The sequence below is a fragment of the Cebus imitator genome, unplaced genomic scaffold (genome assembly GCF_001604975.1).
Source record: "Cebus imitator isolate Cc_AM_T3 unplaced genomic scaffold, Cebus_imitator-1.0 Scaffold517, whole genome shotgun sequence".
In the NCBI taxonomy this organism is placed as follows: domain Eukaryota; kingdom Metazoa; phylum Chordata; class Mammalia; order Primates; family Cebidae; genus Cebus; species Cebus imitator.
The window spans coordinates 461,260-486,784 of record NW_016107832.1 but is presented as its reverse complement, the minus strand read 5'-3'; the positions used below and the strand labels follow the sequence as shown (position 1 = coordinate 486,784).

General features: G+C 40.8%; 1 protein-coding gene and 1 pseudogene across 2 annotated transcripts in view; one reads left to right on the top strand and one right to left on the bottom strand.

Moving 5' to 3' along the window:
* Positions 1-18,922, bottom strand: part of ADGRG4 (adhesion G protein-coupled receptor G4) — a 112,328-nt gene extending 93,406 nt beyond the window's left edge. The window contains exons 1-3 of the mRNA XM_037733336.1: positions 18,760-18,922; positions 16,098-16,176; positions 1,504-2,118 (exon numbers count right to left, since the gene is read on the bottom strand). Of these exons, the coding sequence (XP_037589264.1) occupies positions 1,504-2,118; positions 16,098-16,167 (685 nt within the window). The 5' untranslated portion in view covers positions 16,168-16,176; positions 18,760-18,922. The remainder of the gene's footprint in view (positions 1-1,503; positions 2,119-16,097; positions 16,177-18,759) is intronic.
* Positions 18,923-23,331: 4,409 nt separating this feature from the next.
* Positions 23,332-24,819, top strand: LOC108292982 (annotated as a pseudogene). The gene has a single exon (XR_001820520.2). The product of XR_001820520.2 is annotated as a serine/threonine-protein kinase 24-like (transcript).
* Positions 24,820-25,525: the final 706 nt, after the last annotated feature.

Genomic DNA, 25,525 nt, shown 5'->3' with positions numbered 1-25,525 from the left:
GAAGAGCCTGGAACATCTTGTTGTGCCAGAGATTAAGAAAATGCTCCAAAATGATGGAGAATGTGTCAAAAGGACACAGGAGCCAGACTGAAGTACTCTCACTGATCAACCCTGGGCCAACATCAAAATAAATGATAGTAACAGATTGTAACCCATTGAATAAAATGAGAATCCAGGAGTTCATGTTGAAATAAATAAACACATAAATAAGGTTGGGCATAGTGGCTTACACCTGTTATTCCAGAATTTTAGGAGACTGAGGCAGGAAAACCACTTGAGCCCAGAAGTTAGAGGTTACAGTGAGCTATGATCATGCCACTTCAATCTAGCCTTGGCAACAGAGTGAGAACCCATGTCTTAAATAAAGAAACACATAAATATGGAAGAAGAAAAAGCTCTTTCTTACAATAGAATGCCAACTAATAAATGTAAAAAAATTTGAATTTTAAAAATCATTATTTTGCAAACATCATAGTGATTCCTGAATCGGGCAAGAAACATGAAAAGATGTAAAACCTAGTGGGTGAAAAAAGCATGGTAAAAAAAGGATATTTATATAACCTCCAAATATCTCCCCAGAAATTACTCAACAATTACAAAGGAAAAAATAACTATGGTGGAGAAATATGACAGATGTTACCAAAATCAAGTGATCAAAGTTATCATTATAAGTAATGAGACAAATTGTCACCGTTTGTCTACTGATGTGATGCACTGAGAAGAATCTAACATCATTTCTGTGGTATTCTTACCAAAAATTCATAGCCTAAATCTAATTATGGGAAATATTAGACAAATATAAATTGAGAGAAAAAATAAATGGACTGTATGCTGAAAATGTCTAGGTCATGAAAGACAAGGAAAGATTGAGAATCTATTCCAGATTAGTCTAAAGAGACATGACAAGGAAATGTAATGTGTGATCCTGAGATGGATCCTGGGCCAAGCAACAAAGAGTTATAAAGGAAATTACTAGGATAATTGTAGTTATTACAATTTTAAGTTAAATGTGAATGTGAAGTGTTAATTAGATATTAGCATTGTATCAACATTAAATTTTCTGATTTTGATCATTATAGCATGGTTAAGTAAGAAAATTCCTTATTCTCAGGAACTAAACACTGAGATATTTAGGGGTGACAAAGAATTATGCCCTAAATTTACTCTCAAATGACCTAGAAACAAATAAGTGGTGTGTGTGTGTGTGTGTGTGCGTGTGTGTGTGTGTAAGGAGGGGGAGAAAGGAGATAAATTTATATAGAGAGAATAGGTCATATGGTAAAGTGTTAAACATTTGTGAATCTGGGTAAAGAGTATATAAGTTCTTCTATTCTTCCAATCTTTCTGTAAGTTTGAAATCATATCAAAATAAAGGTAAAAGAAAACAGTATGTGCTCCACATTAAAAAATGATGACAAAACTAGCAACTTTGGGTCACTGGGAGCAGAGGAGTACCACATCATCACTACCCTTGCCAAGGAAAAAAGTTCGTAAGTTACTCACAGCAGCGCAGTGTCCTGTCAACAGTTGGGATGATCTTGTTGACAAACCAAACGTCCTCTTCCCAGCTAACTACATTTCCATCTAAACACTTCATAAACTCTTCATTTTCCAGGATGTGGTCCCAGAGTTGAAAGTAGTACAAGCTTCCCGGAAAGCTAGGCATCATGCTTTTAACCTTGCTGCTCCCATTCCTGAGAAAGTGCCCTAGAAACAGAGTCCCATGAGGTGTCAGGTTGTGTGGTTGATCCATCACTACAAGTATCCTTTTTTTATTCAGGAAGAGTTCTAATTTGCCTTTCACACCATCCCATATCAAGCATATTGTATACCATTGAAATGAAGCCAGGTGGTGACGGATGTAAAAGGTCTTTCCCAGTTTGTATAGTATTAGCCGCTGATGGTCTCCTGCAAGTCCAAGATCTATGTTTTCTCTGCCCAGGAGGGTTTTATTAGTAATATAGGAGAAGGCCATCCAATAGCTTGAGTTGTCATCCATGAACACCAGATCAATACATGCTGTGAATCGGCTGAGTTCAGGAATGGTGTCTATCAGGCTTACATATGTGTCACCTCTTCCCAAAAAATCCAGCTTTTTTCCTTTTAGTGAAAGTGTATCTGTCCAAATTTGGGGGAGGGGAAAGAGAAGACAAATGAAATTTCTGTTAAAAATTGTTTTATTGTATTTGGCAGTATATTCAAATCTGAATTATACAATATAATTATGAGTCAATACTGGTGCAAATAAGCAAAAATAGTAGATGTACAAAAATCATCTCTATTTGACATTAGCATGTGATTTTTGTTTTGGCAGAAGAGTTTCTTCCTAATTATATTTTGCCTGGACTAATATGAAAAGTTAGATTAGAGTTCCCAGAGCACACACCAGCTGTACAGCTTGGAGAGGCAGTAAGAAGTGTGTGGCTAGTGAAGGGGTGGGGAATAGACCAAGGAAAAGGCAGCTTGGAATTCAAATTTGCTACACATAATCCTCACTCATATAATCAAAAGAGAACTATTTCCGCCCACCTAACTGCCTTATTATATTCATGGTGCAACAGCAATTTGTTTCTCCAATGCCTTTCCCTGAGCCAAATGATCTGATTTATTCTGTCTCTGGGGACTGCTTCTCACTGAAAAGCACTGACAAAGGCCTGAAGAATGACCAGCTGGACAATACTGAAACTCTGGGACTTGTTTGTACTTAGGAATGGAAGACATGGCACTGCCCTGAGTGCCTCCTGATGCCTCCTTCTGTCTCCTCACCAAGGGTGCTGCAGTGGTTTTAAAGTGCTCTAGATGGCCATAGACCCCAGTTACCATTGGCTTTGGAGTCAGACAACCTGGGTTGAAATCCACGCCCTGACACTCATCAGCTGTGGAACTTTGAGCAAGTAACTTAACCTCCTGATAACTCAAGGTCTGCTTCAGTGAAATGGAGATTTGGGGCCACAGTTTTGTATACCCCCTTAACTCTAAGGGCCACCATTCACATTATAGTCTATGCCAGACAATAGCCTCTCCCTAATGACCTTACAAGATTATCTGAAGATTAAGTGAGATGATATATGCAAAACCTTGTCAAACACTGCTGAAGGACATGTCCATTAGGTACAGTCTTTCGGTAAGTAATTTGGCAATATCTATGAAACTTTACATTGGCTATGTCCTTTGTCTCATAGGAAGCTACAGATGAGTGATGATCCTATCACCACTACAAACCTTACACCTCCAGGCTACCAGGTAAATACCTGAGGATTATCTCATTATCAACCTAATTTTATTGCCAGTACAGCCTAAGCCAGAGATACAGAGCTTTGTGGCAGATTGAAATTGTAACCACTCCCTGAATTGGAGTTGTAACGTTGGGACCACCATTCTAAAACAGTGACAGCCATAACAGAACACTACAGAGGCTAGCAGGAAGTAAATACTTCCCTGCTTCTGGGAGATGCCTCCAAATGAAAGCTTCCAGATATCCTCTGATCATGTAGTATTCTCTCCCTCTGTTCCTCTAGTGGACATTCTCCAAAAGCAAACAAACACATGAATATACCTGCCCCCACACACACTCACGTACATTCCACCTGCATCACACACTCCCACGTGCAGGATTTCATACTATCCACCTGCCAGGGAGTTATTTCTGAACTGTCCATAGATGAATGAGCAAATGCTTATTTCTGTCCCTGGCTTATGCGATTATATTACTTTATCATCTTTTGTGTGGCTAATAAATCAAGAGTTAATCCCACAAGACAATAAGCAATATGAAACTCAAGTCTCAATTATTGTTCATTAGCTGTTTTCTGTTCAGCCCTCCAAAATGACGTCAAATACATTTATAAAAAAATAGTAAAACCAGTAATAGAACTGGTTTTATGGTGAGCATAAATCTCCAGGGCTTACTTGTACCTTAAAAGAGAATGTATCATAATCTCATATGGTCTTCAACGCCCTCTCCTCTCTGCAGTATACTAATTTAGTTTTTGATTGTTTGTTTTCAGAGGGGGTTCTCACTCTGCTGCCCAGGCTGGAGTGCAGTGGCATGAACATGGTTCACTGCAGCCTTGACCTCCCAGGCTCAAGCAATCCTCCCACCTCAGCCTTTCAAGTAGCTAGAACCACAAGTGCATGCCACCAAGCCTGGAAAAGTTTTAAATTCTTTTAGAGATGGGAACTCACTATGTTGCCGAGGTTGGTCTGGTCTCGAACTCCTGGGCTCAAACAATCCTCCCACCTTGGTCTCCCAAAGTGCTGGGATTACAAGTGTGAGACACCATGCCCAGCCTGCAGTATACTAAGTTAAAACCAGTTGCCAAAAGATGAGAACGAGCAATTTACAAAAGCAGAAATATAAATGCCAATTATATAAAAAGATACCACCTTACTATTTTTAAGCACAAATTAAAACAACAAGGAGACACCATTTTTGCCTACTTGGTTGATAAAATTTTAGAAGACAGAATATCCAGAGTTGGCAAGCTTTTGGGGAAATGAGTCACTCTTACACACTGCTAGTGGGAGTGCCAATTAAATAGTATTTTTCTGAAGGGCAATTTGCCATTATCTATGACACTCTTAATTGTATATAATTGTGTGCATACTTTTGACCCAGCAATTTCACTTCTATCAATTCATTTTAAACAAATATACAAATAGACAAAGATGAGAGTACAATGATATTTATTGCACCATTGTTTATAATCAAGAACAATTGAAAAACCTGGATATCTATCAATAAGTGACTATTTAGGAAATTGCTACCTCTATACAAAGGAATAGTAAAACAAACAAGATAGGCCTCTATAGTCATGGAGAGATTTTCAAGGCTTACTATTGTGTGAAATGGGACTTACATTAAGTGCAGGTGCAGTACTATTCTATTAAAAAGTAAAAGAAAAATATGTAGGTAGTATGCCCATAGAAAAAAGTCTGGAAGAACATGTATTAAACAGTTAAGAATTATTAGCTTTAGGTGTGAGATTTAGGGAGATTTGTTACTTTCTATGTTACTTATTTCAGTGTGTTTGCGTGTTTTACACAATCATGTATTACACTTATAATCAGAAAAATAAAGATAAATGAATGGATGGATGGATAAATGAATGATGGCTGGAGAGATGGTCGAATGAATGGATAGGTAGGCAGGTAGATAGATAGATAGACAGACAGACAGATAGATAGATAGATAGATAGAATCACTGTGGCCTTACTTAACATTCTGCAAATACAGGTAAATTCTGCTTAGACATATGCAGAAGGGTGGTGCAGTGCAGTATAAAAAGTCAAATTTGGGTCCAGTTCTGCCCTTACTAGCTGTGTGAACATAAGCAGTAGATGTGCTGAGCACAGTGTCTGGCACACAGAGAGCACTATATAAAAGTTAAATAAATAGCTCATATCACGTCTCTGTGCCTTGTTCTTCCATGGTAAGATGGGAATAATAACTGCCTACTTTACAGGGCCATGATTAAAGATGATGCAATCATAACCAACATTTAGGTTATGTGTGTGAGAATGTTTATAAACCATGAAACCCCATGTAAATGTCAGTTGTGATGTTTGCCAAGGTCACTATCAGAAGCCTCTTCCTTCCTCCACGATCTCTTTTGCACCCTCACGTGCAAGACCAGCAGAGCTGAGCCCCACTGCAGCCTCTGGGCCTCCAGCAGGGCTCTGAGGAGGCCAGACTGTGACAAGGCAGAGAGGGGCTTTGCCCTTCTCTTTGGCCAGGCAAGCAGCATTCTCTGCCGGGCCTCTCAAGGGCCTGCTTCAAAGGCCACTTGTGTCTTTGCATATGATTTCGCTATCCACTGCAGATGTCTGCTTAGATGCTGCCATCTGTTCCCTGGCAATTTTCAAGTCCAAATTGCATGATTGCTCCCCTGAAGCGTGTTCTCTCTTGATTTGGCTCCTCTGTGTCTCTTCGCCTCTATCCACTGTTTCCTTTTACTTTAAATGGCATTTATTGTCTTCCTTAACTTTTTTTTAAGAGGTGTTTTTTTTTCCACTATAAAAGTGATACTGTACATGTTTTCTTAAAGAAAAAACTGAAAAGTATTAGAAAGTAAAAAGATGAAAACAAAGCCAGCCAGAGAGTCCCACCACCCAGAGATAATCACCATTAACATTTTGGTATATTTCCTCAGTTTTTCTTCTGTGCACAGGCTTTGCTTATTTTTGTGAGGCTGAGATCATATTATAAGGAAAATGGGGTCCCCTGCTTTTCTCACTTAACATCATAGCATAAGTGTTTTCTGTGTTAGGGAAAACTCATCATAAATCTCACTAAAATGACTGTTACTGCCCTAGGAGTGTCAAGCACCATTTTATTTGTACTGGGAAATTTCATATAACATAAAATTTACCATTTTAACCATTTTAAAGTCTACAATTCAGTGGTATTTAGCATATTCATAATGTTGTGCAACTATCGCCATTATCTAATTCCAGATCATTTTCATCATCCAAAAAGGAAACCCTGTACCCATTAAGCACTCACTCTCAATTTGCCCCTCCCCTCCAGGCCCTGGCAACCACTAATCTGCTTTTTGTCTCTGGATTTGTCTGTTCTGGACATTTTATATAAAGGGAGTTAGACAATATGTGTCCTTTTGCGTCTGGCTTCTTTCATTTAGCATAATATTCATCTATGTTGTACCATGTATCAGTACCTCATCCTTTTCCATGGCTTAATAAGCTTCCATTATATGGATACATCCCATTCTGTTAATTTATTTATTTGAGACAGAGTCTTGCTCTGTCGCCAGGCTGGAGTGCAGTGGTGAGATCTCAGCTCACTGCAACCTCCACTTCCCGGGTTCAATGGATTCTCCTGCCTTAGTCTTCCAAGTAGCTGGGACTACAGGCGCGCACCACCACGCCACGACTCATTTTTGTATTTTTAGTAGAGATAGGGTTTCACCATATTGGCCAGGCTAGTCTCAAACTCCTGACCTCGTGATCCGCCCGCCTTGGCCTTTCAAAGTGCTGGGATTACAGGCATGAGTCACCACGCCCCACCTACATTCTATTTATTGATTCACCTGTTAATGGACATTTGGATTGTTTCTACCTTTTGGCTATTATGAATAGTGCTGCTGTGAACATGCATGTCATTCATTTTGTTTGAACACATGTTTTCATTTCTTTGGGGTATAAACGTAAAAGAAGAATCTCTAGGCCACATAGTAACTCTATGTTTTACTTATGAGTAACAGCCAAACAGTTTTTCACAGCAGCTGTACCACTTTATAATCCTACCAGCAATGTATGAGGGCTCCAATTTCTCCACATCTTAGCCAACACTTGTTGTTTTCCACTTATTATTATTATTGTCATCCTAAAGATATGGAGTAGTACTTCATTGTGGTTTCGATTTGTATTTTCCTAATGACTGAAGACATACAGCATTTTTAAAAATATGTTTGTTGCCATTTACATAGACCCTTTGGAGAAATATGCATTCAAGTCTTTTGCCCTTTTTTTGTTGGGTGCCTTGTCTTTTTGTCCTTGAGTTGTAAGCATTCTTTGTATTTTCTGGATACTAGAACTTTATCAGACATATGACCTGCAAATATTTTCTCCCATTCTGTATTGTCTTTTCACTTTCTTGATAGTGTCTTTTGACGTGTAAAAGTATTTGATTTTAATGAAATCTATTTTATCTAATTTTTCTTATTGTTCATGCTTTTGGTGTCATTTCTAAGAATCTATTGCCAAACCAAAGGTCATGAAGATTCTCCCTTATGCTTTCCTCTATGAATGTTATAGTTTTAGTTCTTACATTTAAATCTTCCTCTATGAATGCTATAGTTTCAGTTCTTACATTTAAATCTTCCATCCATTTCGAGTTAATTTTCATGTACAGTGTGAGATGGGGAGGTCCAACTTCATTGGCATAGAGTAGGTCCTTTGTAGCTGTTTAATGAATAAATAGCTGTGTCCTGTATTAGGGCACAGAGTTGGAGGCTAATGGGTAGGCAGATGGAGTGCTGTCCCTCGTGAAAAGGTATCAGGGATAAAGCATCTGGCATAAGAAGAAGTTCTGAACTGTATACTGAACTTGTGCTCTGCCCTCTGTTTTAGTGAACATTTAGCAAAAGATCAAGGGAGAATTCTCTCCCCCGTCAGACCCCAAAAGTAACAAATACATTCATTTTAAAAGTCAGTGAGTAAGGCTGGGCATGGTGGCTCACGCCTGTAACCCCAGCACTTTGGGAGGCCGAGGCGGATGGATTACCTAAGGTCAGGAGTTTGAGACCAGCCTGGCCAATATGGCGAAACTCCAACTCTACTAAAAATGCAGAAATTAGCTGGGCATGGTGGTAGATGTCTTAATCCCAGCTACTCGGAAGGCTGAGGCAGGAGAATCGCTTGAACCGGGAGGCGGAGATTGCAGTAAGCCAATACAGCACAATTGCACTCCAGCCTGGGCAACAAGAACAAAACTTCGTCTCAAAATAAAGAAATAAAATAAAATAAAATAAAAAGTCAGTGAGTAAAAGGATTGAAACTCTAAGCGATAGACAATCTGAATGGTTTTTTCCAGCAAAATCCCTTTGTTTTCTGCTGATTACAGCATCAAGTAACATCAGACATATCTTATACAGGGTTTTCTACCCTTTCTTAGAAGGCAAAGTTTCTCCTTAAAATGTTCAAGTGTTTCAAAGGTTGGGGGACTGTGATTCCAGGTGCACTGTCCTGCACCACCTTCAGGGAAGAGAACAAATGAGGTTCTTCCATTATCAGGCACTCTGGGCATGATCTGGTCACTGTTTCTTCCCCATGAGGTAACCTGCTTCCCTCTTTTTAACTCTAACCCAATGAGCCTGCCAGAGCATCAGTGTCTGTATCATTAGTTTGCTAGGGCTGCCATAACAACATACCATTTACTGGGTGGTTTAAACAATAGACATGTATCATCTCACAGTTTTGGAGAGTAGAAGTCCAAGGTCAAGGTGTCAGCAGAGTTGTTTCCTTCTGAGAGCTGTGAAAGAGAATCTATTCTATGCCTCTTTCCTAGTTTCTGGTGGTTTGCTGGCAATATTTGGTGTTCTTTGGCCTGTAAGCACATGACCCCAATATCTGCCTTCATCTTTACATGGTGATCTCCCTGTGTGCATGTCTGTGTCCACACTTTTTATTCTTATAAAGATACTAGTCATATTGGATTAGGGGTCTACCCTACTACAGTGTGACTTTATCTTAACTAATTACATTTTCAATGACCCTATTTCCAAAGAAGATCACATTCTAAGGTACTGAGTTTTAGGACTTCAGCATGTGAATGCTGGGAAGATACAACTTGACTCAACACTGTATAAGACTCAGAACCCAGCTAACCACCTGGTAATACCTATCAGAGCAAGGTGAAAAGGCAGAGCAGATTTGAGGAAAAGGGCCCACCAGAGGCATCAACTGTATTTGTACTTTGAAGAATCTGGCCACTCTGAGAGTGACCATGACTGCCTCATCTGGGAAGTGGCACTATCCATTCATAAAGGGGCAGGTAAGAAGATATTCACCTGAGCAGGGAGTCTTCCGGGTCTTAGAATCACAATTCTTGCAAATCAATGTTCTGGAGCACTGAAAAACTTTGTAGGCCAGGCTCTGGTCTAGCAGCCCCATGGCTGTCTGAGTAGATATAATCAATAGGCGCCTGATACTGGGGATCTCTATTACTCACATCACCATGGTCATAATGTGAACACCACAGAGAATCAGAGTGACTATCTGCCACTCACTGCCCACACTTTCCACTGGTCTTGTAACCAGGCTAATCCTTAGATAAACAAAGCCTACCAGTTATAGAAGCATCCAACCCTGAGCCTCATTTGTGTCACCAATCACCAGTCACAGAGTTGTTCAACACATCCCTTCCTATAGTACCCAGGCTGCTGACTCCATATGTGGCCTGCCAAGAGTTCTTCTTGGAATAGGAGGCACAGGAATTATCCTCACATAGGTCATGTGATTGTTCCTTCAAATCTTGGATTCAAGGCCTGTGTCTCACCCCAAAAAATAGATGTCCTAACTCGCAAAGTCAGAAGCTCCCTGAAAAATTTATTTAGTCAACAGTGACAGTCACTGAGCATTGACTATGTGTCAGTGTTAGAGTGCAGTAATAGAGTGGACATAACACACAAGTTCCCCGACCTCGTCAGCTTACATTCCAGAGACAGATGCAGTCAATAAACAAGTAAAGGAAAAAACACAAATTACATATAGTGCTCTGAAGGAAATTGACAGGTTGATGAGTTAGGTAATGGGAAAAGCAGAGATGAGGGGAAAAGAAATGTCCACATTATGTAGGATAGTTAAGAAAGGCCTCTCTGAGAAAGAGTCATTTTAGTTTAGTCCCAAGGGATGCAAAAAGAGCCAGGATACAAAGATGTGGACTAAGAGTGACCCAGACATGGGTAACAGTATGTGCAAAGGCCTTTTGGTGGGACTGTGCTGGGCATGTTTATGCAATAGCAGGAAACCAGTGTGTCTGGAGCAGAGGGAGAAAGAGGAAGCATGGTAGTAAGTGAAGCCCAAGAAGCAGTGGGAGATCAGATCGTGTAGTGCTTTTTAGGTTTCATTAAAGAGTTTGAATTAAATTTTAATTTTGAGTGGAACTTACTGGCAAGTTTTGAGTAAAAGAGTGGTATGAGCTGACTTGACATATTAAAGGATCACTCTGACCGCTGTGAGGAGAGTAGACTGTTACAGAGCAAGAGTGAAAGCAGGGAGACCATTAGGAGGCTACTGAAGTCATCTAAGAGAAAACGATGGTGGCTCAGCTCATGGCGGAGGTAGTTGAGATGGTTAAAAAAGAGACAGAGAGAAGAAGAAGAAAAAAAAAGAAGAGAAAAGAAAATGGTCAGATTTAGGATGTATTTTTGAGGTGGCACAAACAAGACTCAATGGATTAGATGTGGAGGGTGACAGAAAGGAAAGATGAAAGATGGACCCTACATTTGCATAATGGGGTGTGCAGAGGAGCCATTTCCAGAAGAGGAAGGACCGCTGATTATTATCTGGCAGTGAAATTACTAGCCCCTCTGCTTCCCTACCAAGGTCTCTATGTTGTGATGCTAATAGCTCCCATAAGCCCAATCTTCATAGACCAACTCAAAAGTACCTAGGTAACAAAAATCCAAGCCGAAGATCCTAGAAGCCCATCCACCTTTGGGAGATGAACATGGGGAAAACAGTATTTCAGACCTACTTTTCAGCCTGTGCAATTCCCTATCAATATTTTTCTGTTGATGAAGGAAATTTGTACAACTTACTAGCCTGACACAGAGTATGATGGTCAGTCACCCTCCTAAATGACATGTTCAAATTCAAACAGGCTATTATATGAGCCTTTCTCATCTGTCCTATGCTGGACAAATGTGATATGCCTGTGCCAACTCAAGGAAATATGTACCTGAAAAAATTAAAAAGAAAGAATTTATGCTTCAGAGTCTAGAAGGCATAATTTCCCAGCTGAAAGGCTTTGAGTATTGTCAGACAAAATGTCTGTTTTTACACATGAAAAGATGCTTATGTTAATAGTCATAGGGAAAAGCACATCAAAACCACAGTGGAGTATCAATTCATTTCCAATAGGATGGCTATGATCGAAAAGACAGACAATAACAAGTGTTGGTGAGGATGTGGAGAAATCAGAACCTTCATACACTGCTGGTGGGGATATAAAATGATGCAGCCTCTTTGGAAAATGGTCTGCCAGCTCCTCAAAATGTTAATCATAAAGTTACATATGACTCTGCAATTCCACTCGTAGGTATAGTCACAAAAGAAATGAAAGTGTATGTCCACACAAAAACTTGTACACAAATGTTCATACAGCATTATTCATATAGCCGAAATGTAGAAACAAATCAAATGCCCATCAAATGGTGAATGAAAAAAATATGACTCATATCCATACCATTGAATATTGTTCAGCAATAAAAATAAATGAACTGCTCATGCATGCTGCACATGGATGAACCTTGGAAACATTGTGTAAAGTGGAAGAAGCCAGTCACAAAAGGCTGCATATTGTATGATTCCATTTATTTGAACTATCCAGAACAGGCAAATTCATAGAGCCAGAAAACAGATCACTGATTGCCAAGGCCTGGAGTACTTGGGGAGGAATGGAGAGTATTGGATTTCTTTTGGGGTTTATGAAAATGTTCTGGAATTAGATAGTAGTGATGGTTGTGCAACTCTGTAAATATACTGAAAACCATTGAATTGTATACTTTAAATGGGTGCATTGTATGGTCTGTAAATTATATTTCAATAAAGCTGTTATTTTATTTTTTTAGAAGGGTTTCACTCCCATTGCCCAGGCTGGAGTGCAATGATGAGATCTTGACTCACTGCAACCTCCACCTCCTGGGTTCAAGTGATTCTCATGCCACAGCCTTTTGAGTAGCTGGGATTACAGGTGCATGCCACCATGCCCGGCTCATTTTTGTATTTTTAGTAGAGGCAGGGTTTTGCCACGCTGCCCAGTCTGTCTTAAACTCCTGATCTCAAGTGATCCACCTGCCTCAGCCTCCCAAAGTGCTGGGATTACAGGCATGAGCCACCACACCCAGCCCCATAAAGCAGTTTAAAACAAATGTCTTTTCTCAAAGGGCCAGTCTCTACAAACTTCTAAAACAGTGCTATCTAATAAAACTTTCTGTGATAATGGAAATGTTCTGTATCTTGCACTGCCGAATATGGTAGCAACCAGCCACCTGCAGCTATTGAGCACTTAAAACATCGCTTGCGTTATTGAGAACTGAATTTTTAATTTAATTTAATTTTAATTAATTAAAACTTGGCCACATGTTGCAAGTAATTATCATATTTGACAGCTCAACTCTTGAATTTATGCAGAAATTTAGAGTTTTTACTCAAATTTATCCTCCACTTCTCCTTTCTCATGGAATTAGTTTCTCAAGAAAAGACAGACCAGGCAGGATTGCACATGCCTATAATCCCAGCACTTTGGGAGGCTGAGGTGGGAGGATCACTTGAGCCTAGGAGTTCAAGACCAGCCCAGGCAACATAGCGAGATCCTGTCTCTATGTAAAATTTTAAAAATAAAAATTTTCAAAGAAATAAAAGATAGGGCTTTTCCTGAACCATGGCTACGCAAATATCTTTTAGTAGAAGAGCTTCTTTACCTCTACACTCCTACTGTGTCCTGACTGCCCTGACCTAGTTTGTCTCTATAGCATAAGGACTGATTTTCTAACACGGCTCTTTCTAACATGGCTTTTCTGGGGTTCTCCTGTGTCAAAGGGATTCCTAGTCAGGTTGTCTCTGAATATGTGAGAACTTCTCAAGAAAGTTGATTCCAGTCCAGATTGACTAATTGACTATCCAATATAGGAGCAAAAGGTACTGACTGTAGAAGCTAGTTACCTCAAAAAGCCAGCCTCACACCTCAAGAATGTCACAAAACCCCAGCCTCCCACCTCAAGAATGCTCCAGAACACATTACACTCTTTTAGACAGCAAAGGCTGTCATACTCCATTTGCAGCGTGTGTGTGTGTGTGTGTGTGTGTGTGTGTGTGTGTGCACATGTTATGAGCAAGACCTTGGGACAACTACTCCAGCCCTATGTCTTCAACCCAAACCTACCCATACCCATTACACAGCCAATAGCCAGCATCAGTAAGAGGAAAATCATGTTATGGACTGAATGTTTGTTTCCCACTCCCTTAAAATCCTATGCTGAAGCCCCAGCCTCTAATGTGTTAGTTAGTATTGGGAGGTGTGACCTTTGAAAGGTAATTAGGTTTACATGAGGGCAGGAAGGTGGAGCTCTTATGATGGGATTAGCACCCTTATAGAAGAGGAAGAAAACAGAGCTCTCTCTCTCAGCCTTATGCGGACACAGAGAGAAGGCAGTTGTCTGCAAGCCAGGAAGAGGGCCCTCACCAGGAATTGACTCATCTGGCACCTTGATCTTGAACTCTCAGCGTCTAGAACCATGAGAAATAAATGTCCGTTGTTTAAACCATCCAATCCGTGGTATTTTGGTATGGCAGCCTGAGCAGACTAAGAGCACTAGGAAACCAAGTCCCACTTACAGCCTAAGTCCTAGGACCTCTTCTCTCATGTATGCCTTATTTTTCACCTCCTGCTCTGTTCTACAACTATTCAGCTCTTGACCTCAGTCTTCATCTCTTCTTTCTGGTTCTGCTCTCACCCCATAGACTTTACTACAGATTTGGTTTCTCCTTTTCAACCCTTGATATTCTTCTATGGAGACAGTTTTCCTCCACACTCTGGCTCCTCCCAGTGAGAGCATCTCTGAGTCAACCTCTGCTTAATCTGGCCTTAATCTCTCCCCCATAATGACCATCACATTTGGGAGGCTGGTAATTCATCTGGACCCTGAAGGGAACTGAACCTTAGTTATGCTGTTGTTTCCAATGACAGGGTCTTTTTTTCCCCAAGAAGGAAGTTATTAATTTCTCAGCAATCAAAGAACAATTATAATTAAATGTTTGATAACCTGAAAATAAAACTTATTTCGACTCATGAATTTGAGACTTAGACAGTCTGGAAAACCTTGTGATTGCTTTAAAGTGACCTCTGCAGGTTGAAGACCTGCACACATCTAACATAATTTTCACTGACCATTAAAAAATTAGCCAGGCGTGGTGGCAGGCACCTATAATCCCAGTTATTCAGGAGGCTCAGGCAGGAGAATTGCTTGAATCTGGGAGGCAGAGGTTGCAGTGAGTCAAGATCATGCCACTGCACTCCAGCCTGGGCAACAGAGTGAGACTCTGTCTCAAAATGCTAATACTACTACTACTAATAATAATGTTTTTCACTGACCAGTGATGTTCCTCACAAACCCATGAAAACTTTTCAGTACCATATACTCTTCACTTTTTATTCCATGACTATTCCTATATTCTTCCATTCTAGATTGCTCTATTCCATGCCCCATAGCGCTTCACAAAAACCCAATAGCGTTTGTGTCATATACCCCAACACCATACAGCTGTTGAGAGTTTTTAATCATTTCAAATTGCATGAATTCATTGAATCAGCGCATATGAACCAAGTGCCTAAACTGTGTGTCAAGGCCTGTGTTGAATGCATTGAACAAAGAAGTGAGGAAAATACAGTTTCTTGCTCTTGAGAAAAAAAGGCAGAGGGAAGATAAATCAACTTCTTTAGCAGGTAGGCCAAGCCAGGTGATAGAGTTGCCGCTGTACCCCGTAGGTCCCATTTCAATCTCTATTATAAGAAATATGGTTTCCCATCAGGCTCTGCATGCAGCAAGAAGCCAGTGTTTGCTGTTAATGGCGATGATGATTTGGTATTTTTGCAGATTAGCTCTCATACCTGAGGACCCTTCAAATTAAAAACCAAGTCAATTTCATCAGTCCTTGTCACTCACTGGCATTCATTACCTTTTAGGCGAATACTTATGTGCTAAATGAGCAATGTTACCAACAGAATTTACTTAATATGGAAAAGACTGCAGTTACCAATACCTTCTCCTGAAGTCTCTAAATTATCAGCTACTTCAATGAACCATCTTATTTATCTATGCACTGCAAAATAGAGACAAATTCTCTTCACTCCTGTCATAGAGTCTAGGGACGCTCCGGGTGCTTCCAGAGCACATGACCGTTGTCATTATGAATCTGTTACCAGCTGTTTGCACATCTCAGTTTCCCCATTATTCTATGATTCTTGCCATGTACATATAATGGAAACAGAAAGATGATATCACAATGCTTCAGAGAGCTTTAAATAAAGCATTATGGAAGAGAGGAAACAGCCCAAAAACATTAGGTGTGCATTAGCCACCAATGGCATTTCAGAGTTGCTTTAAGAAATGTCAAAGGCAGCAGTCCAAACTACTGCCTGCTTGAGGCCAGTTCTCCAACAGTGGTACAGAATGCTGAATGAATTGATTCATTGATTGAAGCTTCAGCTTCTTCTGTAGCCATATTGACCAAAAGGTGGCCATTGACAGGCAGCCAAGCAAATCTCCACTGGTAGTATTTTTCAAACGGTTTATTTCTATAGCCTTCTATATACATGAGACATTGAAAGAGACAAAAAGAATATATTTTCTTACCTGAGAGAAAGATAAAACTTGACATGAGAATCAATCCATAAAGCTTCTGATATATGATGCGTTCTTTCATTGTCTAAATCTGTTTAAAAAGTCAAAAATATGCCCAGCTCAGATTCAGAAAAGACAATTTCTAAGTGTATGTGACCACACTTCTCCTTTGCATTCCACCTAACATTTTTTCCTATTGCTTAAAATCATGTCAGCCAACCACATGATAGGCATTTACCTGAGTTATCCAGCCTGACTGAAACCTCACTGATGGATTTAGCTGTACACTAGCTCAATAAATTTTATTGAATTGCTACTATGTGCCAGACACTGTGTTGCCCACTGGGACTACAGCGCTGAGAAGACAAGACACAGATATCTGCCATCATAGGACGGTTAGCCCTATTGGGAGGACAGAAGTTAAATGCATGATTACAAAATGTGAGGCCAGGAGCAGTGGCTCATGCCTGTAATCTCAGTACTTTGGGAGGCTAAGGAGAGGGTGATTGCCTGAGGTCAGGGCTTTAAGACTAGCCTGGCTAACATGGCGAAACCCCATCTCTACTAAAAATACAAAAAAAAAAAATACCCTGGTGCAGTGGTGGGCACCTGTAATCCCAGCTACTCTGGAGGCTGAGGCAGGAGAATTGCTTGGCCCTGTGAGGCGGAGATTGCAGTGAGTTGAGATTGCACCACAATACTCCAGCCTGGGCAACAAGCGCAAAATTCTGTCTCAAAAACAAACAAAAATATGATACATTCAACCCTAATGCACAAATTTCAGTTCAATTACTTGTAGTTGTAATGATCCCAAACTTCTTGAAGGAATGTTAGCCAAGAAGACCTTGATGACATATCATTTGTATTTAGAAGACCTTGGTGACAAATCATTTGTATTTTTAAAGCAGATCTGTTTAGAGAAATCTAATCACCATTTCATTACGTTCACCCAGCTTCTCTCCTTAATTAATTGTAACTAAAGCTTCTTATGTGGAAAATGCACTGAAAACCCCCTCTTCTCCAAACAAAACTGCAAATCCTACTGAAACATGTTACAGAAACTTGGCAGTAGCGTGCTGATGAGCATTTCTGATTTTAAATAAAATACTTCTGAATGATTTACTACTGATTTAAAAAATTTCCTTTCCTATAGGATAATGCAACATATTGTATTTCTTTCTATCTCCAAGTGGGATTTGGAGTGAATAGACCCACTTTACATTTAATGTAACAGAAGCCAATTAGGAAGTCAAATGAATCTTGGGCTTGCTATGAACACCACCCATTAATCAGGCTCTTCATATTTACCAAGTATTCTACTGCCATTCTCATTAGAATAATAAGGGAATTTGTATGAGTTGGATGGATTTTCTAAACTATGAGCTTAGAAGTAAGGGGGTGTCTAAATCTTTTATGACTTGCAAAATGAAATGCAGCTTAAATTTATAGTGCTATAAGAGAAGTAGGCTGAGAATCAGTAACTGGCTGTGAGGCCATACATATTTCTGTTCCTTAATTTCTCTGGGCCTCAGTTTCCTTATCTGTAAAAATGGAGATAATAATCTGCCTATTTCGCAGAGCTGCTCTCAAAGAGGATCAAATGAGATGATATTTCATAGGCAATTTTCAAAGCATAAAGTGCTATAGAAATGGATATGATTGCTATCTATAAAATGGAATTTTCAGCAGCAAATAATCCAATTTATATTTTTCTTCCATTTCCTCTAAACTTTTATAACAACTTCAAGGTATGTTTCAGGAACTTACCTAGTGCCCAAAAAGTAAATCATGGGACATTTACACAACAGAATACTATGCAACCATTAAAAGGAATAAGGGCCGGCATGGTGGCTTACACCTGTATTCACAGCACTTTCAGAGGCTGAGGCGGGCAGGTCACTTGAGGCTAGGAGTTCGAGAACAGCCTGGGCAACATGGTGAAACCTATCTCTACTAAAAATGCAAAAATTAGCTGGGCATGGTGGCACAGCTACTCGAGAGGCTGAGGTACAAGAATCACTTGAACCTGGGAGGCAATCGTTGCAGTGAGCTGTGTTCATGCCACTGCACTCCAGCCTGGGTGACAGAGTGAGACTCTGTCTCCAAAAAAAAAAAAAGGGGGGGGGGATAAGTTAAGGCTACATGTAAGGCATGAAAAGGTGGGTTGAGGAAAGGGGGTGGGGTTGAGGACTTTTTCATACCATTCTGTACTGTTTGATTCTTTTACGAAGATCATAAATTAGTAACGTAATTTTAAAAATTAAAGGAAAGGAGAAAGGGAGAAAGAGAGGAAGGCAAGAAAGACAGGAAGGAAGGGGAGGAAAGAGGAAGGAAGAACGGGAATTAAATGTTTCCTTTTTACTTCCTATGATTCTGAACTATTTGCCTTTACAATAAGCATACATTACTTTCACAATTTTGAAAAAACATAAAAGGAAGGAAGAAGGAAAACTAAAGAAAGAGGAAAAGAGAAAAAAAAGGGTGAGGATTAAAGACTTGAGTTTTATACCCGACACAATTACAAGCAATTTGGTTATTTTATGATGAGTATTTGTTACTTTTGTGATTCAGAAAAAAATTAAAGGAAGGAAGGGGAGAGAGAGAGGGAAGGAGGGAAAGAAGAAAGGAAAGGAAAGAGTGAGGGAAGGAAAGAGGGAGGAAGAGAGACACTTACCTGAAAACTGTACTCTTTTAACTTCCCACACTCAAATGACCAGATCTGGTCTCTAAATTCCTATGTTTGATGTGAAATGAAAGGAGCACAAAACAGGAGACTCATTTTCTGCTGGCCATGCCTCAGTCACCTCCTTTTCTGCATCAAACCAACCTCTCTGCTCTTAGCTTTATGGGGTTTATTGATCCCGGTAGATCCTCTTTTTGCGGCTTACAGCACGTCATGGAGCTGCTCTCCTGAGCATAAAATCAGCATGGGCAAAGTTCTCAGATTATTACAACCGTGCGATAACCCATTAATTTGAAAGGCTCTCTCCCAGTTTTCACTAAGGATTATCTTCAGCTCCTAGTTGATTATTGCTTTAATTAAATTGGATATATTAAATGGATACTTGCTTACTTGACTAAGGCTCATTTCACTTCATTGAGAAAGTGGGGAGGAGGAGGGGTGGTGTTCAGAACTCTGAGCAGAAAGCACAGGCCAAAGAGGCATGAACATGTTCACATCTCACTCCGTCAGTAAGGTGAAGCCAGCTATTTACCTTCACTGGATATTTCTTTTTCAAGTCACCTCAAAAGTAAATAAATTTACTGAAGTGGCTTTGTGTTCATCTCAAGAAGGGGATGTTGTTTTTGTCCCAGAAGGTGTCATTACAGCCCCCTAGGGGTGACGGAAGTATCGCCAAATCCATGGAGGATTCAGCGATGATCCCTGTCAGCCTCTACACTTCACAGGTGAAGCCCCTGAGATCCCAAGGGTAGAATGACTCGTCCAAAGTCATAGAGCTTGTGAAAGGTAAAGCAGGAGCTAGAACCAAGGTGTCCTGACTACCAGACCAGTGCATTTTCCTCTTCATCTCATACCTTCAATAGAAAATTCAGTCTCATAGGAGGCTGAACCAACCCAGCTTAAGGCCAGGATTCTCCACAGGGGAACAGAGAAGGAGGAGGTGTATTGGAATCATCCATGATTCACCACAAAACCCACTGACTGATCAGAGTAGTGAATAAGAACCTAGACTTTGCAGAAAGACAGGCTTGAGTTTGAGTCCCACCTGTGTGACTTGTGGCCAGTCCCTTAACATTTCTGGAACCCTTAGTGTCCTCATTTGTAAAACACTGATCAAGGAACTCACCTCATAATACTGTGAAATTAAACAACACAACCTATGTAAAGTGTTTGGCCCAGAGCCCAGCACCAGGTTCCAGTACCACTGCTCCTGTCTAGGACTCCACCGCTTCTCCTTTCCAGTAGGCACAGGGCTTAGGTTTTGTGACCTGTCCCCCACGTGGGGCCACACAGCCTACAAGATAATGTGGAGCCATTACCGAGAAACATCTTGACACTTCTCTGGCATGTGTTTATATTTCATACCATGCCTGCTCATTAATCTGTCTCCCTCACAACACTAAGTCTGGTAGGGCAGGAACTCCATGTTCTTCAGTGGTTCACATGCTTCCTGGCACATAGAAGACGCTCAATCAATACTTCATAAACTATGCTTTTCTCCCCGACTAGAGTGTAAGCTTCCTGAGGACAGAGAAACATATCTCTGTTCTTTCTGTGCCCTTCCCGAGGAGTTAGCACAGTGTCTGACACATAGTAGGTGCTTAATTAATGTTTGCTGAAATGAAGACAATAATTTAGAGGAGAATTATTCATATATACTTGGATATGTCATCAAATTTCTCTGGAAAAGAACCCTGGTAAGAAGAGTTGCTTCTAGAGAGGGAAACTGGGGGGTTTGTGGGGGAAGGGAAACTCAGTGTTCACTGAACATGCTTTTGTACTGTAAGAATTGTAATCTTCTGCATGTTTTTTTTTCAAAGAAAAACACTGCATATTTTGTTAAAAATCCAACACAGCACAAATGAAAGAATTAACTAGAAAATTAAATTTGTACAAAAAAAAATAGAAGAGGTTTGAACTCTTTTGTCAGGAAAACATTTGCCACCTGGGAGGGCTTCAGTGGGTATCTTCCATTCCCTGGAAGGTTGTAAGGAGAATGTTGACCATCTGCTCTCCGTATCTACAGAGAAGTAGCAAATTGACTGAAATTGCAGTGGGAGATGTGAGTCAGACATAAATAAGTCATTGTTGACAACAGGAATTGATAAGCAGCAGAAAAGGCTATCACAGGATATGAGCCATCCATGCCTGAAAACTGAAAGACCTAGATAGCCATATGGCTCTGCTGATTTACATGTCCTTTCACAGAGAGGGCTGAACTGAGCAACTTGCTGCAACTCTGTCCCTGTTCCTAACATTAGAAAAGACCCTTAATCTGTTGAAGGTCCAAGCTGTCTTCATTCCCTCCCCCTTTCCTAGTGCGAGCATCCCAGCAGGCCAATTGGTAGGGTGGTGATTTCCATACAACATGAAATAGAAAGCCAACTATTGAATTTGGGGCTCAGCCATAGAAACAGAAAAAGGGTCCAATGCTGGAGGAAAAGTCATCTGTGCTGACAACTTCTTAAGAGATTTTGAAGGATAATTTTAATTATATTTGATTTCCAACTTAAAAACTACTACCCAACTCACTACCTGCTCATTGTCATTCCCATGCATATCTTCACACTTTCACCACATATGTGGGCATTCCTTAACAGTGTGCAGTATTATTTTGCATAGTGGTATTACATGTTTTTAACATCACATATATTTGCCTGCCTGCCTGCCTTTCTTCCTTCCTTCCTTCTTTCCTTCCTTCCTTCCTCTTTCTTTCTTTCTCTCTCTCTCTCTTTCTTTCTTTCTTTCTTTCTTTCTTTCTTCTTTCTTTTCTTTTCTTTCTTTTTCTTTCTATTCCAGCATTGGTCTGCCTGTCACCCATGCTGGAATAAGTGGCAGCTTCCCACCTCAGCCTCCGGAGTAGCTGGGACCACAGGCATACACTAGCTGGCTAATTTTTGTATTTTTTGTAGAGATAGACTCTTGCTATATTGTCCATGTGGTCTCAAATTCCTGGTCTCAAGCATTCCTCTCACCCTGGCCTCCCAAAGTGCCAGAAGAACAGGTGTGTTACATAGGTATACACGTGCCAGAACGTAAAGTATAATAAAAAAATTAAAAGGTAATCATCCCACATAGAAAAAACTGCAGAGCTTCATCTTTTCCTTAAATATTTTCAAGTACTGTAAGAACACACACACAAAAATAAATAAATAAAATAAAATAACAGGTGTGAGCCACTGCACTGGCCTCATGCTTTTAAACATACTATAAAAGGTGTCATACCACAAGAGAGGCAGTACACCGTAGTAGCTAACAAAACAGACTCTGAAGCCAGACTATGGTTTTTCTAATGTCTCACTGCCTCAGCTTCCTCATCTGCAACATGGAAATGATGATGATGATGAGTTAATGATGATGATGGTATCCACCTCTATTATTTGTACAATATCAATGAGATAATATATGTAAAACACTTAGAACACTGCCTGGTCCATAATAAATGCTTTATTATTAGCTATTATTACCTATTCTTCTGCAACTTATGTTTCAAGCATAACAGTATTCATTTAGTCCGCAATCATTTGAGTGCCCCCTGTGTACAGACAGCATTCTGAGATGCTGGGGATTCCACAGTGAACAAAACAGGTAACTCTATCTGCCCTCAAAAAGTTTCTGTTTTAAAGTTGGAACAGGTCAAATTAATGGGTAGGAGCCCAGTAAGCAAAGATTTGCATTTAATGTTGCAGCTGGGGGAGTTAGAAAAGGAAATAGGAACACTTCTACACAGTTGGTGGGAGTGTAAATTATTTCGACCATTGTGGAAGACAGTGTGGCGATTTCTCAAGGACCTAGAAATAGAAATTCCATTTGACCCAGCAATCCCATTACTGGGTATATACCCAAAGAACTATAAATCGTTCTACTATAAAGACACATGCGCAAGTATGTTCATTGCAGCCCTGTGTACAATAGCAAAGACCTGGAACCAACCCAAATGTCCATCAATGATAGGCTGGACAAAGAAAATGTGGCACAGATACACAGTGGAATACTACACAGCCATCAAAAACGATGAGTTCATGTTCTTTGTAGGGACTTGGATGAATCTAGAAACCATCATTCTCAGCAAACTGACACAAGAACAGAAAATCAAACACCGCATGTTATCACTCATAGGTGGCTGTTGAACAGCGAGAACACATGGACTCAGGGAGAGGAACATCACACACTGGGGCAGTTGAGGGGGTAGGGGAGAGACAGTGGGGGGTGGGGAGGGATAACATGGGGAGAAATGCCAGATATAATATGCACCTAAGGTAAAATAAATAATGTTTTTAATGTAAAAAAATAAATAAAAAAGAAAAGGCTCTAGGCGGACCCAGTCCACCCAGCTCCAGCTGAGCTGCAGTGGCTGCGGCGGCGGCAGTTCACGTGAGCCCCCGCGGTCCCCGCAGCCCCTTCCCCGTGCAGTGCATGGAGATGTGGCCAGCGCCAGCTGCTGAGCCGGGACGGCTGGGGCTGGGATGGCCTCGGGCTCTGGCTGGCCCTGCCACCCGAGGGCTGCACACAGCCAGGCCATCGCGTTCCAGGAATTGGCCTTCCTGGGCACCAAGACTCACTCCCCGGTGCAGTCTCACCTCCCGGAATGCAGAACCTAAAGGCAGATCCAGAAGAGCTTTTTACAAAAGTAGAGAAAATTGGGAAGGGCTCCTTAGGCGAGGTGTTCAAAGGCATTGACAACTGGACTCAGAAAGTGGTTGCCATAAAAATCATTGATCTGGAAGAAGCTGAAGATGAGATAGAGGACATTCAACAAGAAATCACAGTGCTAACTCAGTGTGACAGTCCATATGTAACCAAATATTATGGATCCTATCTAAAGGATGCAAAATTATAGATAACAATGGAATATCTTGATGGAGGCACTAAATCTATTAGAACCTGGCCCATTAGATGAAACCCAGATCAGTACTATATTAAGAGAAATATTGAAAGGACTTGATTATCTCCATTCGGAGAAGAAAATCCACAGATTAAAGCGGCCAACGTCCTGCTGTCTGAGCATGGCAAGGTGAAGCTGGTGGACTTTGGTGTGGCCAGCCAGCAGACGGACATCCAGATCAAAAGGAACACCTCCGTGGGCACCCCGTTCTGGATGGCACCCAAGGTCATCAAACAGTCGGCCTACGACTCGAAGGCAGACATCTGGTCTCTAGGCATACAGCTAATGAACTTGCAAAAGGGGAACCACCTCATTCCGGGCTGCACCCCATGAAAGTTTTATTCCTCATTCCAAAGAACAACCCACCAGCGTTGGGAGGAAATTACACAAACCCCTCAAGGAGTTTGTGGAGGCCTATTTGAATAAGAAAATGAGCTTTAAACCCACTGCTAAGGAGTTATTGATGCACAAGTTTATACTACGAAATGCAAAGAAAGCTTCCTACTTGACCGAGCTCATCGACAGCCACAAGAGATGGAAGGCCGAGCAGAGCCACGAAAACTCGAGCTCTGAGGATTCCGACGCAGAAACAGATGGCCAAGCCTTAGGCAGCAGCGATTCTGGGAACTGGATCTTCACAATCCGAGAAAAAGATCCCAAGAATCTCGAGAATGGAGCTCTTCAGCAGTCGGACTTAGACAGAAATAAGATAGAAGACATCCCAAAGAGGCCTTTCTCTCAGTGTTTATCTACAATTATTTCTCCTCTGTTTGCAGAGTTGAAGGAAAAGATCCAGGCGTGCAGAGGGAACTTGGGATCCATTGAAAAGCTGCGAGGGGCCATCTACCTGGCGGAGGAAGCGTGCCCCGGCATCACAGACACCATAGTGACCCAGCTAGTGCAGCGGCTCCAGAAATATTCACTAAGTGGTGGAGGAACTTCATCCCACTGAAATTCCTTTGTCATTTGGAGTTTTGTTTTGCCTTTTTCTTCTTCATCCTCCTCCTTTTTTAAAGTCAACGAGAGCCTTCACTGACTCCACTGAAGAGATGTGCCACTGGAGACCACCCCAACGTGGGCGCCTGTCCAGGGACACATACAGTCCTCACTGTGCTGCAGCCAGATGAAGTCTCTCAGATGAATGGGAGGGTCAGCTGTTTTCAGCGATGATTTTATTATATCACTTTTGTTTTTAATTTTAACCACAGTGCACATATTCAAGGAAAGTATATTTAAAAACAAAAACAAACCCTGAAATGTATATTTGGGATGATGATAAGGCAACTAAAGACATGAAAACTCAGGTGTCCTGCTTTAAGTTGATAACTCCCTCTGGGAGCTGGAGAATCACTCTGGTGGATGGATGGGTGTACAGATGTGTATATAGCATCATATTCATGGAAACCCTTTAGGGGTGAATAAGGAATCACTGTGTACAAACTGGCCAAGTGCTCCTGTAGATAATGTCAGTGGAGTAAGCATTCGACAGGCCAAAAAGAAAGAAAAAATAAAAGAAAAGGCTCTAACAGTTTTGGGGTTTTTGTTTTGTGTTTCTATTTAGTTTTGGTTCATAAAATTAAAATTAATTAACAATTCTTTTATGTTCTAATGGAAGTAGACAGTAAACAAAAGAAAAATAGGTAAAGCATATAACATATTAGAAGGTGAAAAAAGTCATAGAGGGAAGCGAAGTGGAAAAGGGATATAAGGATTTTTGGAAGGAGGGTGGGGAATGCAATTTTATTTTTATTTTTGCTCCACGGCCCAAGCTGGAGTGCAGTGGAGTGATCTCGGCTCACGAAACCTCTGCCTCCTGGGTTCAAGTGATTTTCCTGCCTCAGCCTCCTGAGTAACTGGGATTACAGGCATGCA